This window comes from Myxine glutinosa, chromosome 1, assembly GCF_964187855.1.
Source record: "Myxine glutinosa chromosome 1, kmMyxGlut1.1, whole genome shotgun sequence".
NCBI lineage: Eukaryota > Metazoa > Chordata > Myxini > Myxiniformes > Myxinidae > Myxine > Myxine glutinosa.
Genome location: NC_136261.1, coordinates 160,821,781 through 160,842,223, shown reverse-complemented (window position 1 = coordinate 160,842,223; position 20,443 = coordinate 160,821,781). Strand labels below are relative to the sequence as shown.

General features: G+C 43.0%; 1 protein-coding gene across 9 annotated transcripts in view; it reads right to left on the bottom strand.

Annotated features, from left to right (window-relative positions):
- Window positions 1–17,439: 17,439 nt before the first annotated feature.
- LOC137430556 (angiopoietin-1 receptor) overlaps window positions 17,440–20,443 on the bottom strand; it is a 352,893-nt gene continuing 349,889 nt past the window's right edge. For all 9 annotated transcript variants that reach the window (XM_078779299.1, XM_078779303.1, XM_078779309.1 and 6 more), the window contains exon 23: window positions 17,440–17,865. In XM_078779299.1, the coding sequence (XP_078635425.1) occupies window positions 17,794–17,865 (72 nt within the window). In that variant the 3' untranslated portion in view covers window positions 17,440–17,793. The remainder of the gene's footprint in view (window positions 17,866–20,443) is intronic.

Here is a 20,443-nt window from a genome sequence, read left to right as displayed (position 1 = left end):
CAGATCACTTACAAAGCTTCACACCGAAACCCTCTGCTTTGCATATGTCATACAGACAAATACATTGGCTAGATACACACGTCAATTAACATCCCAATATACATTCATTCCTCATTCATATACTCATAGAAGTCTCCCAGACTTCGCGCGAAACTCAGATCGACTCAAATCATGCCTTTCTCCAGCCACTCCCAAACAATCTTTGCTCATTCATGTTACGTCTCTCATTCAAGGAAAAGGATTTTTGGGACTGGTTGGACGGGGGGTGGGTTGAGGTGAAAAAAGGGAAGGCAGGGCGGGGTGTTGGGGTGTTGCCTAGAGCCCTGGGACTGAGCTCAGGTCTTGGGGGGGGGGGGGTGGGGGGTGTTGCCTAGAGCCCCGGGACTGAGCTCAGGTCTTGGGGGGTTGGGGGGTCTTGGTCTGGTATCTGGTCCAGCGGCATCACTCGCTGTTTTACTTGTTTAACTGCTTACTTAATTGTCCTCTGTCCTGTAGCTTCAATAACTATAGCTACAATGCTTAAAATTTCAATATTTCAAAAACCATTCCTGTCCTTCTCACCCTGTGGCCACCTGGCCCATTTCCTGTGAGCTTATTTATTTTCTCTTGTCCACCAGGTCCTGGCCTGTTTCTATCTGGACCTCTATGTTCCTATGGCCTTCTATCTAAGTTTAGCCACAGCCCTTCGTTCCCTGGCATGCAATGGCATACCCCATCTTGTCTCTGGGCTGTTCCTTCCTGGAAAAATCTTGGCCACCTGGTTTCAACCTATATGGCTGTCCGACCTCATTTTCCCCTCCTGGTGCTAACTGTAACTTTAAGCTTACTGTTAAGTCCTTCCTGGTTTATCCTTACTTGTTTATCCTGGCTTTAACAAAACCACGTCATTCTGAGGCCTAAATGAGCCTTTACTTACAATTTCTGTTCGAGTGCAGACAGCGCGGAAGACAAGGAGACTGAACCCGCGCGAGGGAGGAAGGTACGAATTTGGAATAATAGCCCTCTGATATAAAACAACTCCCACCTTTAATCAAATCAACGTGCCGGCGCCGGCCTCAGGTCAGCCTTCCTCCTGTCCCTCGGGCTCCGTTTCCCGTCCTCCGCGTCTGTTGACACCCCACTCCTGGTACCATCTGTGAAGAATCAGCTCTTCGTTTGCAAAAGAAGTCCACAATAGCCTGGAATGGCGCAGCTTTATTAAAAACCAACTTATACAGATCCGGAGGAGGCCAAGACATCTATAGCAAGAGCCAGTCTCATGCCACGTCAAGCCTTCCTGAAAACGCATTGATTCTCATTCACTTATATACGAATACGATTATCAGAAAATCTCCGAGAGAACGAAGCGACTGGCGAGAGTCCCTCCCACCGTTATCATTCGGGGGAGTCAGCCCTTCCTTATCATTTGGACCAATTGTTTCTCTGGGCTCCGAGAAAACAGAACTGTAACTCACAAAGAGGAGAGTGTATGCTTAGCCAAACAAACCCATATATTTTATGGGTTTGTGTACATGAGTAATCCAAAGCATGTTTATACAGAGTCATGCGTTGCTGTGATTAAAACAAAATATATATATGGTTAACGATAGGTTCATGTCATTCTACTAGCATTACGCAAAAACAAGCGCATGTGGGCGTGGTTTTACGACCAGCCTCGAAAAAAGCACACGTATACAATTTGTTCAGCATGACCTCAGCGAGCCTCTCCTCATCCAAAACTAAAACGAAGCAAAAACCCTTTATTAACTTCATGAAAATAGCATTTTTAAACATCATATAAATCATAACACATTAGCACCCAACGTCTATAACTGAACTTTAGGCAATAACAAATCTACTACTTGACATATGCATCCAGGTGTAGTTGCTGCATGTGGATGTGTATGTGCCCCTGCTGGCCCACCTTAGCTGACCGTATCGAGGTTGAAGGGCCGAAACGGGATGATGCTGAGGACCTCGACTGAGGACCCGGTCAGTGCGGCACACTTGTGACCAGGTGTGTTTTGAACTTATATATATATATATATATATATATATATATATATATATATATATATATATATATATATATATATATATATATATATATATATATATATGGCCATATGGTCAATAATATGGCCATATACGGTATACCCATATCATTCATGCACCTTATGTCACATGCATTACCAATATCCGTAGCTTTCGTGATTGATTTTTAGGATATCTAATGACCACTATTTTGCACATTTAGGCTAAATTGGTCAATGAAGATGAATATGAAAAAAAAATTCAAACTGTATTCCCAGTTTCAAACTTCATACATCTGAGCTAGTTGATTATATTGTTACAGACGCGGTTGTGGATGTTAGTTTACCGAGCGGTTTGGTATGACCGCGTCTGCACAGTTTACCCGATTATACTCGAACGTTGGCCGAGTCGCGCTACGCTAAATCAATTGAGGAAAGGACACAACGGCTGGGTTAAATGACACGACACCAGGGGTACAGTTCTCAAGACCTCCGAAGGAGGTTATAATATTTCGGAACGTTGAGATTACAAGGACAAGAGGGACAGCATAGGAAGGTAGGCACTTAATCACGGTCTTATAGTAACCCCGACAGACCACAGATAAACAGGACAAGACTGACTCACACCGGGATTGATGGCAAGGAAGGGCAGGTAGTCGGTGGACAGCACAAGGTGCACCTTGTGCTCAGGGACAGGATAGCGCGGCCCAAAAGATGCAGGGAGGTCTCTCAGCGCTCGGAGGTGGCGTCTGGTTCTCTTCACTTCAAGCTCGGGGCGCATCTCACGTCACGTCCGGTAAGTGGCTGCGTATATCCAGCGGGGAGTGACACGCCCTCTATTGGGTGCGGGGGGGTTACTGGGCTCCGCCCTTGACGAGGAGCTGACAGCCAGCCCCTTCGTGGTAACCCCGTAACCTGGAGGTACCCTGGAGCACATGGGCAATGGCGGCTAACCGAGCCGGAGTGAGGACGCCCACTCCCCGCACCGCGGCCGCGCCGCCCCCGCTGTGGTTGTAGTTGTTGTTGTTGTTGTAATTTCATGAGGAAGATGGGAGGAGGTATGGGGAGGTCCTAAACTCACTACTGGTGCCATACAATCACATTCTGGTGCAACGAAGAGTCAGAATTAATGGAAACGAGTCCTTAACTGACATAGACTAAGAATAACTAGCAAGATGTCCTATAGTTGTCTACGTGAGATGTGGTGAACCTGGGCACGACATTTAATGGGGGAAAAAGGGGAAGGTCGATTCTACAGAGTGTTGTTTACAGACAATGGGACTAGGGAATGGGGGATTGGGGATAGTTGGGGAGTATTGGGGAAATAGGGGAATATTTACAAGCGGATATGGATGGAGGCCAAATCCCATATCCGCAACAATATGTATGAAGTTTTACATCAATCTGTTACGCAGTTCTGGAGTAGAAGATTTTCTGTTTTTATTTTCAATCCAATATGGCTTTTTCAATCCAATTTTTCAATCCAAGACCACGTGACCGATGATGTTATAAATTTAATTCTCACTCACATCGGGTCATAAATCAGATGTATGAAGTTTAAAATATTTCGGAAAAGGAACTACGGCTGGAATACCATTTTACCAAAAACATAATCGTTATCGCCCTATTGTGGAGTTTTTTTTTTTGTATACGAGGTCGAGGCTCGTGTAAGAGCTAACATATAGATCATATAATAAAGTGAGGAGGAGACAAGAGGGGGAGAAAGAGGGAAGCATAACAACAGTAGCGAACAGGGACATTGGGAGATCTGTGGAAGGGAGAGGGCTGGGGAAGGGTACATGCAATAAACAAGATGGACACTACTAGGACTTTCAGGAGAGAAAACGGAATTTGAAGAAGGTGTGTTTGGGGTGGATTAGCGGGGGTAGAAAAGATCAAGGTTTTGGATGGGGGAGGATAAGAGATTGTGGTGAACAGCTGTTTTGAAGACCTGGAGGGAGGAGTGGGATTGAAGAGAGTGAGGGAGTTTGCTCTAGAGGCGGGGAAAAAGAGGAATGAAAGAGTGAAGGTGAGCAGAGAGTCTTGATTTTGGCAGTTTAACCATAAGAGGGTTGCAGGCAGATCTTGTGCGACCTGCAGGAATATTTGGGAAACAGAGCCCAGAGAGAGAGCTGGGGGAGCAAGGCCGGAGAGGAGTCGGTAGAAGGCAGAAAGACCATCAACCTGCCTGCGGTGAGTGAGTGAAAGGTCCTCAGAATAATCTTCATCGCGGGAGATTCCAATGATTCTGAAAGCTTTGGTTTCAACAGCGTGAAGCCGAGCTAGGTGTGAAGCAGGAGCACCAGACCAGAGGGGAGAGCAGTATTCCATAGAGCTGCGGATGAAAGCTTTGTGTGTGGTGAGGCGCTCAGGTGTGCCTAGGAAGGACTTCACACAACAGAGGATGCCAAAGTCGGCGACTCGCTTTGGAGGCCAGCTTGGAAATGTGGTTTTCCCAGGAAAGATAATGGCAGATAGTGAGATCCAAAAGCTTGAGTGACAGAACTTCTTGGAGAGGATTGTTGAGAAAGTAGATGGGAGGGCTGTCCAGTCGGTCTTTTCGGAGAGACATAGTAAGAGTGTGAGATTTGTCAGGATTGAAAGACATGTTCCACTTGTTTGACCAGTCTGTGATTTTGTCCAGGTCTGCAGAGAGTGAGGAGCCTGCAGACTGCAGATCTGAGGGAAGAGGAATGGAGCGGCAGAGAGTGGAGTCATCAGCAAAGAGATAGAGAGGATTTTCCAGAGAGTCGGAGAGATCATTAATATAATGACCATTCTAAAGTGAATATTTACCTTTCGGTTTGACCCGAACATCTTGCTAGCACTTAAACTACAATGTACAAAGGCCTGGAATCACAAGAAATACTTTTTAATTTCTTCCTTTTTTTGAGATGATGCCTTTGAGGAGGAGAGGATGTCATGGACTCTGATAGAACGCTGCTTGACTTTTTTCTTTGAGGAAACCTGAAATCAGTGGTTTATACCACAAGACCACGTACTATTGAATATCTAAACTAAAGGATGAAATCGTAAACAAACGTTCAAAGAAACCTACATACAATAATTGATGTGTATGCACATCCTTGGCTCGTAATTTGAACAATTATAATAAAATTACAAAATAAATATCTCTATGATTTCAGACATTTGAAACACCCTGTACAATGAAATTTACAAACTAGTATAAACATAATAAAGTGGAGACATCTAATTTTGTTTTTAAACCTTCAACTAAATTACAAGTTACATGAACATACTGTCTCCGATGCCCTTCCTGACCTTTTTATTATAATATATCTGCCATTGTTAAAACCAAAATGATTCTTTTAAAACACAATAATGTACCCCACTCAGTCTTGAGAAAAGTACCTGGAAAGGGTCTTTCAAACCTTTGCTTATTGCATGTCCGAGCACAATCTATATTTCCTACAAGCCACCATTGTGTCGGAATCTTGATATTCCCCAACAACGAGAGTGCGAGTGGCAAATTTGATTGGTCGAGATAACGTAAAATAGAGTAATATTTTGTCCAAGTACTGAAAAACTGGAGGGCTTCGGAAGTGGCAATCTGGCAATTTGTGTTCCACAGTTAATGTACAGTTATAATTCAATCAAAATAGAATAAAGGTTCTAAAGCTGTAGAAAATAAACTTTTTACGGAAGTTTACCATCATTGGTGCAGTGTATTTTACACCTCGTTATTTAACACGTCACATTCGTTCTTAGTGCCTGCTTTTGTGTCTGATGTTCTTAAAAACAATAAGTTTGCTGTTTGGAATGGTTTCCAATTTTGTTTGACTGCCAGACAGGCAGACTAAACCAATTAATTGCCTTATTTATCTGTGCACATGTGTGCTCGGGACGAGATTCCGTACAATTTGCCAAACTCAGAGCCAAAGTACTGCTAAAGTGCAGGTTTATGTTCCTATTCATATTCCGATTCGCGTTCCACATTGTCCAAAATATAACATTCGATTGAAATTAAGTAGTTCCTTGATCATCAACCAAACAAACAAAAAAAACTGCCTTTACAGGACATTTTTCCCGTCCCCTTTTAGAAGCAATGTTTTACGGCCGGATGCCCTTCCTGCCGCCAACTCTGTTGGTCGCATCTTGCGACAAACAGGGAATTACCAGTGAGCTGGTACTCAATTTGCCGACCTCTGAAGGATGACAGGCTGAGTCAACCCCCCTGGCGTTAATTCAGCGATCGACCGGGATTTGAACCCAGGATCCTAGGATCCCAAGCCAGCACCCTATCCGCTAAGCCAACACCAGGCTTCCCCTTGAAAAAAGGTGTTAAAGAGAAAATCCACACCAAATGCAATTAACGAGGGCTTTTTGAGAAAGAGGAGCGTGCAAGGTCGACGAGGGAACTGTTGCAAATACTCATTGTGCATATTGGCCGAGATTGAAGAGCAGGCAGGAGGAAAGGCAGGAATGAAGAGAGAAAGGAGTGAACTAAATTGGAAAGTTAGAAATATGGACTTATGGAAGTTAGAAGGGAAGGACTTTTTGGAGTCTTCTGTTAACTTAAGTATGCAAATATAGCAGAGATTTTGATCCTCCTCCACCACCTTTACTTCCTTCTCCATCCCACCTCCTCCAACACCTGCAAAAAGCACTTATCCTCTGCAATTGTTAAACTTCAGGCCAAGCAGAGAAGAAATATCCATCCAATAAAAAAAGTCATCTCCAATAAAAGCCCAATGTGAGACGGGTTGAAAATTGTTTAAAAAGATTTTTAAGTAAAACACGAATATAATGAAAGACATCCTTTCATTGTTTCGTGTATCATTGAACAACTTCACACAAATACTTTGATTGTTAAAACTGTAGTGAAGTGTAATAAACACATGGTATCAAACAAATATACACAAACAAAACTACTACTACCACTACTACCTGACACAGCTCTAATTATTCCCACCTTATTGTGGGGTTAGCTGGGGAATGTTTCTGATCCAAATCTTTCACGAACCGATTTTTTTTGGGGGGATTTTTCTGTATACATGATCGAGGCTCGTGTAAGAGCTAACATTGATCACAAAAAGACAAACTGACACATAAAACATATGATAAAGGGAGCGGGAGACAAGCTGGAGAGCAGGGACATCGGGAGATCTGTGGGAGGGAGAGGGCTTGGGGGGAGGAGGCACGAGAAGGGGGAGAGGGGGGGGGGGGGTTGAGAGGTATAAACCACATGGACACAGCTAGGACTTCCAGGAGAGAAGTCGGTATTTCAAAAAAGTGGATCTGGGGTGAATTAGCGGGTGTAGAAAAGATCAAGGTTTTGGATGGGGGAAGGCAAGATATGGTGGTGAACAGCTGTTTTAAAGACCTGGAGGGAGGAGTGGGATTGAAGGGAGTGGGGGAGTTTGTTCCAGAGGCGGGAGAAAAGAGGAATGAAAGAGTGAAGGTGAAAAGAGCCTGTGAAGGTGAAAAGAATGCCTAGGCCTGACGTTTGATTGAACGTGTAGGAATTTGTATCTCGTTTGGAGTGCCGGTGATAACTCGCCCACTCTTCATGAAAACAATGTGGGATCTTTGACGTCCACCAGCTGTTGCCAGCAAGTGGGTCCCCGTCCGCGACTTATCGTCCACCGGAAAGATGGTGCGCTCTGTAATGCAACACAACACCTGGTGAAGCACCATTTTGACATTTTATAGTCAGAGAATCAAATCCAGACTAGACAGGTCAAAAGCAAGTATTATTTATTTATACCATCCTGTTAGATTAAACGTACTCACACAAACACTTATCACAAATTTCCACAAATCTCCTCTCCAACAACACTAGTTATTAGCATTTGGTTTCCTCCCCTGGAAATAGCACTTTAAGGAATTTATTGCTTTACCAAAGTGAAGGTTCGCTTGCCTCTCAGCTGTCTAGCCTGGGTTCGAATCCCGACCCTGATATAAACTGTCATCTTGATGTTTCACAGGCAGGGTCATTCATCAATGTGTGTCATCATCATCAATGTGTCCCTCGGATGGATATTACACGAGCGTCCAGTCTGCTGGAATTATTTGGTGGACGTTTAAGATCCCACAGTGTCCTTCACGAGGAGTAGGAGAGCTATGGCCGGCACCATGAACAAATTACAAATTCCTGCCCTAAACTTGGTAAATGTCAGACTTGGCCAGTCGGTTCATGGAAGAATTGGGTTAAGTCCCCTGCCCCCTGCTAACCCCACAATAACGGGGGAATAATTATAGTCGTTGAAGAAGAAGAAGAAGAAGAAGAAAAAAGAAAACAGGTGCACATATAATATACAACAACAACAACAACACAACATGCATTTTAAGGCCATTTTCCCTGCTAGAGCGGGGGTTAGCCTTGCGGTCCCCATGACAATCTTCTCCATTTGCCCTATTTTCTGCATCTCTCCTTATTAACCCCCTTGCCCCCATTTCTTCTTCCATCACCTTTAGCCAAGTCTTTCTCGGTCTTCCCCGTCCTCTACTTCCTTCTACATTCATTTCCATCACTCTTCTCAACCAGTGACTTTCATCCTTCCTCAACACATGACCAAACCATGTCAACCTGTTTCTCTTCACAGCATCCATATAATATGTGAAATATATGGTATAATTATATGTGAAAAGGTGCACATGAAAGGTGCACAAGACACATGAAAGCCCACTTGGAATTTGCAAAAAAAAGCACCTAAAGGACTCTCAGACTGTGAGAAACAAGATTCTGTGGTCTTTCATGTGTCTTTTACTGAGGAGAGGCCTCCGTCTGGCCACTCTGCCATAAAGCCCAGATCGGTGGAGTGTTGCAGTGATGGTTTTCCTTCTGGAAGTTTCTCCCATCACCACACAGGATGTCTGGAGCTCAGCCAGAGTGACCATCGGGTTCTTGGTCACCTCTCTTACCAAGGCCCTTCTCCCTCGATTGCTCAGTTTGGCCGGGCGGCCAGCTGGAGGAAGAGTCCTGGTTGTTCCAAACTTCTTCCATTTAAGAATTATGGAGGCCACTGTGCTCTTGGGAACTTTCAATGCAGCAGAAATTTTCTTTCAGGCTTCCCCAGATCTGTGCCTCGACACAATCCTGTCTCTGAGCTCTACAGGCAGTTCCTTCGACCTCCTGGCTTGGTTTTTGCTCTAATATGCATTGTCAGCTGTGAGACCTTATATAGACAGGTGTGTGCCTTTCCAAATCATGTCCAATCAATTGAATTTACCACAGGTGAACTCCAATCAAGGTGTAGAAACATCTCAAAGATGATCAAGAGAAATGGGAGGCACCTGAGCTAAATTTCAAGTGTCATAGCAAAGGGTCTGAATACTTACGTCAATGTGATATTTCAGTTTTTTATTTTTAATAAATTTGCAAAACTTTCTAAAATCCTGTTTTCTCTTTGTCATTATGGGGTATTGAGTGTACATTGATGAGGGAAAAAATGAATTTAAACGATTTCAGCATAAGGCTGCAACATAACAAAATGTGAAAAAAGTGAAGGGGTCTGAATACTTTCTGAATGCACTGTATATGTGTGTATATATATATATGTGTACGAGTGTAAATCAAAACGTAAAGGCAATATGTGTGTAAAACTAACACCCAATGTCAGAACACGCTCCCAAGGACATCATACCCACTATATTGTTAGACAAGTCTACATGTGCTTCGCCAGTTGCCTGTACTGAGTCAAGTTTTTACAGTCCAGGAGTAATCATGTCAGCTCCACTTTCCAATTGCACATTTAGTGAACAACGTGCTGTGATCAGATTTTTGTGGTCAGAAGAAGTCAAACCCTACCAGATTCACAGAAGAATGTTAGCAAAATATGGAGAAAAGTGTATTAGTCACAGAAAGGTGTTCGAATGGGTGGAAAGGTTTGGAAGTGGCAGAACAAGTGTGGTTGATGAAGACCGTTCAGGCCGTCCAACAACTTCAACAACAGTAAACAATATTGATCAGGTTAATGCTGTCGTTCAAGAAAACAGACGGGTTTCTGCTATTATGGGAAGGTTAGACATCAGCTACGGGTCTGCGTATTCGATCATACATGACACCATCAAATATCGCAAAGTTTGTGCAAGGTGGGTCCCCAAACGCCTCATGGATGAGCATAAACGGAAGCGTTTGGAGATTTACACGCAATTTTTGCAGCGGTATCGCAATGAAGGAGAGGCATTCTTAAGACGAATTGTTACGGGAGATGAAACATGGGTGCATCACTACGAGCCTGAAAGCAAGCAGCAAAGCATGGAGTGGAAACGCACGTCATCCCCAACAACCAAAAAAATTCAAAAGTATCCCTTCTTCCGGCAAAGTCAAGTTGCCGTTGTTTTGGGATTTGAACGGGCCTTTTCTCGAACATTATCAGGAGCGTGGAGATACTGTCAACAGTGCAAGATATTGTGCCATGTTGGAAGAGAAACTTAAACCTGCTATTCACAATAAACGCAGAGGTTTGCTGTCAAAAGGTGTTCTGCTGCAGCATGACGATGTTCGACCTCATACAGCTGCTGCAACAGTTGAAATGATTCAAAAACTTCATTTTGAACTTCTCCCTCACCCACCATATAGTCCGGATCTCGCCCCTTCTGATTATCACCTTTAGGCCTTCTGAAAAGAGCATTACGGGGAAGTCGATTTTCAAATGACGACGAGGTCAAAGAAGCAAGTGGCTTATTGAACAACTAACAACTAACCGAAAACGTTTTTCTTAAACGGCATTCAAAAGCTTGTGGAACAATGTGAGTTTTGTGTTTGAAGAAGTAAGGGGACTACGTTGAAAAATAATACGAAATTTTTTGTATATTTTCCTCTTCTCGATTTAATAAAAAATAAATTGCCTTTACTTTTGATTTACCCTCGTGTGTATATATATATATATATATATATATATGTATATATATATATATATATATATATATATCTGCTTCTACTTTTCTGACCTGACATCTCACACCTGTACTGCCTTTTCACACCCGCACGTGCCGCGTGTTCTCCGGCTGGATAACGGAATCTGCTTTTGATGGTACGGAATACGGAATCGAAAGGCCCGCTCCCGTTGTTTGTGGCCGTGGCCTTGTTTGCCGGTGGCCTTGTGGTCTTTGTGGCCTTGTTTGCCGCTGTGGTCTTGATTAGCGGCTGCAGTCGTTTGCCGCTGCGTTTGCCGCTGCGTTTGCCGCTGCGTTTGCCGCTTTGCCTCCTCGACCTTGGCCTCGTACTCGTCCCTTCGCTCCTGCCTGGCATGGCTCTGAAGTACTCCGCCGCAAGGCTTCTTCTGCTCAATACCCGCTCCACCCCATCATGCATCTCTGCCATCAAATCAAATGGACTCCTCCGACGACCCAGGTACATTCACCGTGGCTCCGGTCGCAAGTTTGTTTATTTGCAATCAGGTCACTCCATCCCCGTCCTCTGGTCGGCTCAGCGCACTCTCACTCTTCGTCCCAGCGCACCTGGTCACAGCAACCCACACGATCGCACCTCTTGCCTACGAACCCTGGCTAAATCACCTGAATTCATCCCTGCTGTTCAAAACAACATCAAGCTCACCCTGTTCAACACCCGGTCCCTCAACAATAAATGCCTCATCCTGAACGAATACATCCTGGATAACAAACTGGACTTTCTCTGTCTCACCGAAACCTGGCAACAACCTCTGGACTACTACACACTCAACCTCACCACACCCAATGGATATTCCTACGTCAATAAACCACGCTCGGAGGGCCGAGGTGGTGGAATTGCCGTTATCCACCGTCAAGACATCAAGACCAACCTCATCTCCATCTCATCTGCTCCATCATTTGAACACCTGGCTTTAAAACTCTCTGGTCACACGCAGTCAGTCATGGCTGTCGTCTACCGCCCTCCCAAACCACACCCATCATTCCTGTCTGACTTCTCCTACTTTCTGACCCAGCTATGTTCCCTCTCCCCCTCAATCCTCCTCCTTGGTGATTTCAATATCCACATGGACTCCACTGACTCCACAATAACCACTGACTTCACTGATTTACTCACCTGCTTTAACCTCACTCAACATGTCGACTTTCCTACCCATATCCGTGGTCACATTTTGGACCTTGTCTGCTCCACTGGATTAAATTTGCACCATCTCTATGGCTCCGACCTCACCCTCTCTGACCACTTAGCCATCACTCTGACCATCAACATCCCCGCCCCAACACCAAGGCATTATCGCACAATCAACTTCCGTAAGCTAAACGCTCTTTCACCTACCTCATTCTCATCCACCCTCTCTGAAAAAATGTCCACTTCTCCCTTCATTGACCTCCACACCCCTTCCGACCTCACTGACTACTACAACCACACTCTCTCCTCCTGCCTTGACCAGCTTGCGCCTGTAAAAACCAAAACAGTTTCTTTCACCCATTCTGCTCCCTGGTTTACCCCTGAACTCCACCTGATGAAAACTCGTGCTCGCCAACTTGAAAGACTCCGCAATAAAACGGGTCTCACAGTTCACTCCCAAGCCTACAAGGACCACATACAACACTACAAAGATGCCCTCTCCCGCGCCCGCTCTGCCTACTACTCTCAAATTATCCACTCTGGCTCCGGAAACCCAAAAGCACTCTTCTCGACAATAAACAAACTCCTCCGCCCCCTGAACACCACCACCCAGTCATTCACAGTAGACAACTGCATCTCCTTCCTCTCTTTCTTCCAACGCAAAATTGACAACATCTACAACAGCTTGACCACCGCCGCACCCGCTCCCCCTCCAACCACCTGCCCCCCCTTGTCCTGCCATCCCCTGTCTCGGTTCTCCCCAATCTCTCCTACTGACCTCTCTGAACTCCTCATAGGAATGAAAACTGCCACCTGCACTCTTGACCCCATCCCCTCCAGCTTTGTCAAAGTCTCCCTCCCTGCTCTCTCTCCACTTATCATTGCAACAATAAACTCCTCCCTGTCTACAGGCATCGTCCCACCTTCCCTCAAAATTGCTGCTGTTACCCCCATTCTAAAAAAACCTGGTCTAAACCCTGACACCCTAAACAACTTCAGACCCATCTCCAACCTACCCTTTCTGTCAAAAGTTTTGGAACGCGCTGTAGCCACTCAACTCAAACATCATCTCTCTGCCAATAACTTGTATGAAACATTCCAATCCGGATTCCGCTCCAACCACAGTACTGAAACTGCTCTCCTCAAAATCACCAACGACCTTCTCCTCTCCTCTGACGCTGGCAACCTCAACATTCTCGTCCTCCTCGACCTCAGCGCTGCCTTTGACACCATCGATCACACTATCCTCCTCACCCGACTTGAATCCACCTTTAACGTCACCGGCACTGCCCTCTCTTGGATTAAATCATACCTCTCTGACAGATGCCAGTTCATCTCCATCAATAACTGCAAATCCCCCACTGCTCCCCTCCCCCAAGGTGTCCCCCAAGGTTCAGTTCTTGGCCCCCTCCTCTTCATCCTTTACCTGTCCCCGCTCGGTCACTTAATCCGCCGTCATGGTCTCCAATTCCACTGCTTCGCCGATGACATCCAGCTTTTCATCTCCACCAAGTCCGTCTCCACCGACACCCACTCTATCCTGACAAACTGCATCACTGAAATAAAATCCTGGCTTCAAATCAACTTCCTCAAGCTTAACTGTGATAAATCTGAAATAATCATCATTGGCCCAAAAACGCTCACAAAATCCACCCATAACTTTGCCCTCAACATCGACGGTATCCCAGTATCCACCTCCCCTCACATCCGGAATCTTGGCGTCATCTTTGACCAAACCCTTTCCTTCGACAAATACACTAAACAGATCACAAAGTCAGCCTTCTTTCACCTGAAAAACATTGCCCGTCTCCGCTCATCCCTCTCCTCCACGGCTGCAGAAACCCTCATCCACGCCTTCATCACCTCCCGTCTGGACTACTGCAATAGCCTCCTCTATGGTTCACCCTCAAAAATCACCAATAAACTCCAATACATTCAGAACTCCGCTGCCCGTCTACTCACTCATTCCCGGACCCGTGACCACATCACCCCCGTCCTTTACAAGCTTCACTGGCTCCCCATCCCCCAGAGAATCCAGTACAAAATCCTCCTCTTGACATACAAAGCCCTCCATAACCTGGCCCCATCCTACCTGGCTGACCTCCTCTCCAGACACACTCCCACCCGCAACCTCCGCTCTGCTGGTACCAACCTCCTGACCCCCTCCATCCGGACCAAATTCAGATCCTGGGGGGACAGGGCCTTCTCCATCGCTGCTCCCACCCTCTGGAACTCACTACCTCACACCATCAGAGACTCCTCCTCACTCACCACATTCAAAACATCACTAAAGACCCACCTGTTCAACGCTGCATTCAACATTCAACCCACAGCATTTAACCCCTGACTATCTCTTCTCCTTCTCCCTCCTTTTGCTTTAAATATTTCCCTATTGATTCTTGTCTTGTCTTTTTGATTCTTGTCTTATATATATGCCGTATATCGCTGCTGTTTGTTTTCTTGATTCTTGTCTTTTTGCAATTGTTGTTTTCATGTATTGTTATGCATTATGTTTTCCACTCTGTCAAAGCGCCTTTGGGCTTCTGGAAAAGCGCTATACAAAATAAATGAATTATTATTATTATTATTATATATATATATATATATATATATATATATATATATATATATATATATATATATATATATATATATATATATATAAACACCGATCCCATTCTCTGTGTATCAGCCTGAACTCTTCCCAATATAATTGTGGGAACTGAATATGTACCTTTGATGTAGCAAAAGGCACCTTAAAATCTGCCAACATATTCCAGCGAATCACGTCAGACCTGCCTCTGTATTGCAGCCAACTCCCTATGCTGGTGGCATTGCATCACTATTTGCCAATCAAATGTAAGTTTTCTACCCAACAACAAATTTTTACCTTTTCTGTTTGAAACGAAAGTTGCAAAACGTTAAGATGTATGAATGTTTCAGCAACTCTTTTGTTGTGTTGGTTTGAGTTTTGAGCAGTATAATTTATTATATAATGTGAACCATGGTGACTGTCCGTGCGTTCGGCTGTCTCCCATTTCCGGGGACTACATTTGATAAGTTGCGGATTGGCTATTTTGCATTTTCATTTCACTTTTGGTGATCCAATATAGTCAGCCACTTTATTGTCCCTTCCAGTAGTCTTTAAAATGAACATGAATATCTGGATTGAAGTAGATTTAATAGATATTCATGAGTAACCCACAACATAGCTCTATGTGCCTGCTTTTTAAACAGATCCAACCTTTGCCACCCGATGAACCACCATGTCGCAGTGGGCGGTATAAGTAGATCAGAGCTTTGGCTCCGAGTGAAACCAAGAGTGCAACACAATTAACCTTTTAAAAGTCCATTAAATAATTTAAAATGATGAATTAACTGAAACTTTTCCCATCACTGGGGATGGATACTTTTGCAAGTTTCATACAATTCACACATGTTTGGAGGTCTACATTGTGTATTAAGCAACATGTCGATTCCCATCCAAATTTACTTTGGGGATATTGAAGAGTCAACCCTACAATGTGGATTGACACTACCAGCATTCCAGAGCCTTTCAGAAGGTCATGAGTGAGCCAGATAGGTTTTAAAATTAACAATTCTATCAAGACATTCATAAATTGACACGATAGGACGAGTGATCAGCTACCTTACTTAGAATCCAAGTCCTTAACACTGCTGCTGTCACAGTACGACTTGAACCCACAATCTCATGGATGCCACCAATGTACTTTGTCCTTATCACAAGGCCCACATGTCCTTCTCTTCCAGCTATTTTCTTTCGTTTCCTGTTTATTTTTAATGAAATAATCTAAGGCTCATAGTGAAGCTTGCACATAAATCACATGCAGGGCAAAGACGGTAGTAGATATCAGTGTACTTTTACATGCAAGCAGAGAAGTAGACATCAGTACACTTGTACATGGATTACTAGGATATTAGTAGACAATGGAAAAGTCAACATGTTATAAAGGATTTTACCCATCATGAGCCAGGGATTCAGATGAGAACACGAAAAACCAAACAAATGTTTGCTGAATTTGCTCCTTAATTGCTGATTACATACCGATTATATAATTGCTTGTATTTGAAGTCATGATTTCAGTTTGTATTTTGTGACAGGTGCATAACAGGAGACTTTTTTGTGTACAAATCCAGCATCATGGTGGAGCAAGATGACAAATGGTAAAAGATAACACGTTAACAATGGAGCAGTAGGACACATGCAAGTGGAACAAGGAGATGAGCGAACAGGAGGAGGAGAGAGAAAACGAAGGAAAACATGAAACCCTGAAAATTGATGTGGAAGAGGCTGGGGAGCACGGTTAATAAGGATACAACATATCCCAGGTAGGGATGTGGGATGACCTGAGATGGTGTTACACAGCCAACTTACAAGGAATTACAAGTTAAACCAATTTACAAGGAAAACCTACAACTTACAAGGAAATTACACAGCCAACTTCCAAGGAAATACAAGGAAAAGTCAACACAGGAGGAGGGCAATAGGCCAATCATACCTGTGTCATGTACACACCCTTCCAATCCCAACCCCATCACCTCAATCACGAGGAAAATTACCCTCTACAACACCAACCCCATCAGTACTGCAAACCCAATTCAACCTGACATCCGCTCAATGGGAAGAGGAAAGGTGAGCAGTGGGGGAAGGGTTGTGGTGACAGAGGTACATCACAGTCAGGACGTCAACAATCACAACATATGGGGATTTGGGGGGCAGTTTAAGGAGGGTGGGGGGAGGTGAGGGAAGTCAGGTGAGGATTGCATTAAAACACAAATGACATGAAACTGTTGAAAACACCCACTACTCAGATAAATCAATATCTCAAAATATGTTCTCAAAACAAAATGCGCACAACAGCCACAGATCGCCCAATTCAATTGCGGTCCATGTTCCTGTCTCCATTTCTTTTAGGTAAATATCCAATTTCACTATAAACTTACCGACTGACCCTGCAGCTACCACTTTCACCACGAAGACCATTCCACGCATACATATATGACTCTCCGTGTGAAACACCCCCGCCGCCTTGCTACTGTGTTAACTCTTCTCTTATTTACTCTCACGTTATGTCCCCGAGTCCTGTCACTGTCCAACCTGGTTCAATTTCCTGCTTCAATTTTATCAATTCCCTTCACTATTTCAAACATTTTAATGAGATGCTGTCATAATCGCCTCCTTTCTAAAATAAAAAGTCCAGTCTCCCTCACCTGTTCCTCGAGGCCTAGTCTATTTAACCCTGGAATTATAATATAACCCTCAAATCAAATTTGAACCTCGTTCACATAATTTACAACCACCATGCTGTTTGTTAGTTTTCTTGCCATGCATGTTTTGAACGTGTATGTGTGTTTAACCACTTGTAAATTATTTTTGTAAATAAAAAGTAAATGATGCGATTTACAGAATGAGCATTTATTTGTCTGCCTTGCAGATTTCAAGACATACACCTTATAACTTCAGTTACAAAAAGCAGGCAATTGTGTAAGTAAACAACATATTATGACCTTTCTCAAGTTGAGCAATGCAATGAAATGCAAATAAAAATATAAATATGAAACTCCGTGGCACAGTTCTTTAAAATGCAATCTGACATAAGTAACCACATAATACAAAAAACTTGTTTTTTTCCAGAACCAGGAAGAAAATGTGACAATAGAATAAATACTTTTAAAACTTCAAATAATAAAAATAACCAAAGTGACTCTTCCAATCATGTGGTAATAAAAAAGAAGGGAAGCACCCGATAGGGTTCAGGCCTCCTCCGCAGAACAGTCGATGCCAGCGTAGGTGAAGTTCTCAAAAAGCGCGGTGTTTACGTATGCCTGTTAATGACATGATCATTGCTAATTACTGCAAACACCGCACAAAAATATTCTCAAACAAAGTTACCAGATTGTTATATAATAAGCACCATTCATCAGTATGATGGAGCTTTCCTTGCACAGCCTCCAGTTGAAAGCAGCCAAAGTTTAAATCATGGAGCAATTCGTTTTGTTTAATGAAAAAGAAAATCTTCTCAAACATGCTATGCACCCCATTATGGTATCACAATCATCATATCACAATCATCACATCACAATCATCACATCACACTCTATAGATATATAAATCCATAGAGTTCATAAAACACCTCACCCTACGCAGTCTTGTGAAAAAGTACCTGGGGAGAGTAATTTCAACTCTTGCTTTGCACATCCGAGCACGATCTACATTTCCTTCAAGCCATATTTTGTCGGAATCTTCATTTTCCCCAATGCTGGGAGTGCGAGCGGCAAATATGATTGGTCAAGATGGTGTAAAATGGTGTAATATTTTGTCCAAATACTGCTAAACTTTAAAGTTTTTGGAGAGGCCAACAAGGCAATTTGTGTTCTAGTGTTCAGCTACTGTATATCATTCAATTAAAATATAATAAAAGTTTTAAGGTTGTAGAATTTTTTTTGGGAAGTTTACCGCCGTTGATGCATCGTCTTTTACGTCATCTTATTTAATACATTACACATTACAATAGTTATGTGTGCCTGTTGTTTGTGTTCCTTATGACGTCCCTGAAAACAGTACGTTTCCTGTTTGGAATGATTTTAAATTTTGTTTGACTGCCAGACAGGCTAAAATGATGACTTTACTCTGTGCGCTCGGGACGATTTTTGTTACAATTTGCCAAATTCAGAGCCAAAGTACTGTTAAAACTGCAGGTTCGTGTTCCGATTCAAGTTCCGATTTGTGTTCTACAGTGTTAACAATATAGCATTCAATCGAAATTCAGTAGTTCCTCGATCATAAACGGACATCTGCCAGACAGACAGAGTAAACTAATTGCTTAACCCCATTTTGCACTTTGCACAGAGTAAAAATGACTACCTGTTTAACCGACAACTATTGTTTAGTACAAAATGGTAAAGATCTACTCAACACTTATATCGTGCAGTTATACAAGTGCTCTAGAAGAATGAAAGCCTTGTTTTTTTTTGACGATTTTCAAAGTATTGTGGTTGATGTCAACTTATGTGTTGGAATTACAAAGGGGATGATAAACCAAGAGAAAACGATAAATAAAAGCCTTTACTAATTATATCGGAAACAACACAATAGCTGACGGGTATTTTGCAAAAATTACATGCTCTTGTACTATCTGTACTTGTCTCTCTGCCACTCTGTGATTTAAAAAAAATACTTGTTATCCCTTTTTTGCCTACTTTCCCCGTTTATGGAATTATCTTCCATTTCCGCTTTTGACATTTCCATCTTTGAGGTCTTTTAAGAAGGGTACAGATCAGCAAATGTTGCTAACGGGATGTTTCAGAGGTCATGTACTTAACCTTTGACAGGGCTGAATTTTCAATTGACTGTGCAAATCAAACAAACCGATCTCTCCATGATTTATTTTACACTTAACCGTATTATTAGGTTTACTCTCCATGAAATGGAGAGGAAACCTATTATTACTGCTAGAGTTTTTCTTATGAGGTTTACTCTCCATGAAATGGAGAGGAAACCTATTATTACTGCTAGAGTTTTTCTTATTATTATTATTCTTCCGCCCTATTTTGCACCTCCGAAAATTTCATAATTAATGTTCTCAGCAACCGCTGGTCAGATTGACAGGAAATTTTCATCAAATGATCGTCTCGGCTCGTAGAATTTTTGAATGGTAATTATGACGTCATAGGTCACGTGGTATGGGCGCCATCTTGTAAAACACATTCAAATTTGCCCCTCTGTATCTCCGAAACCGCTCAATGGAAAAATTTGAGGAATGGCTCATTCTAAAGAACTCTTCAATGGGAACAAAAGACATGTGTATGGAGTATATTAAAAATGCTAACGTTAAGAAGTTAGAATTCGTCAAACAAAAAATGTTCTCCCCCGAAAATGGGATTTTTTCCCCAGATGCTTAGTTAAAAAAAACTCAGAATGCAAAAAATGTCGAAGTCATACGTCACATGGTTCGGCCGCCATCTTGTTTTTCGTGAAAAACCACAAAAACCCATTTTTCTCCGGAACGGTGAACAGATCGAGCCCAAACTTAGCATGCATATTCGCACACCCATGACGAACAAAAAAATCCTCTGAGCTCAATGTCATCCGACACATGGTTTCAGTGTTATGACGTTTTTGAGCTCAAACTAGAAATGGTATCACCTCCATAATTTCTGAAGATATCGAGTGGAAACTTTACACAAATGTTCCTCATGGGGGGATGTTTCAATGTTACCTGAGACCTTTTGATAAGTCACATGGTTTGGCCGCAATAAATAATGGAAGGTAAATTTTTAAGAGCTTGTAACTCTTGAACCACTGCATTGATCGACGTGAATTTTTAATGCAATGTAGCTCCCATCAAGCGGAAGAAGTGTGCAAAATTTCAAGATGATTGGATGTACGGTCTGAAGCTAGAAG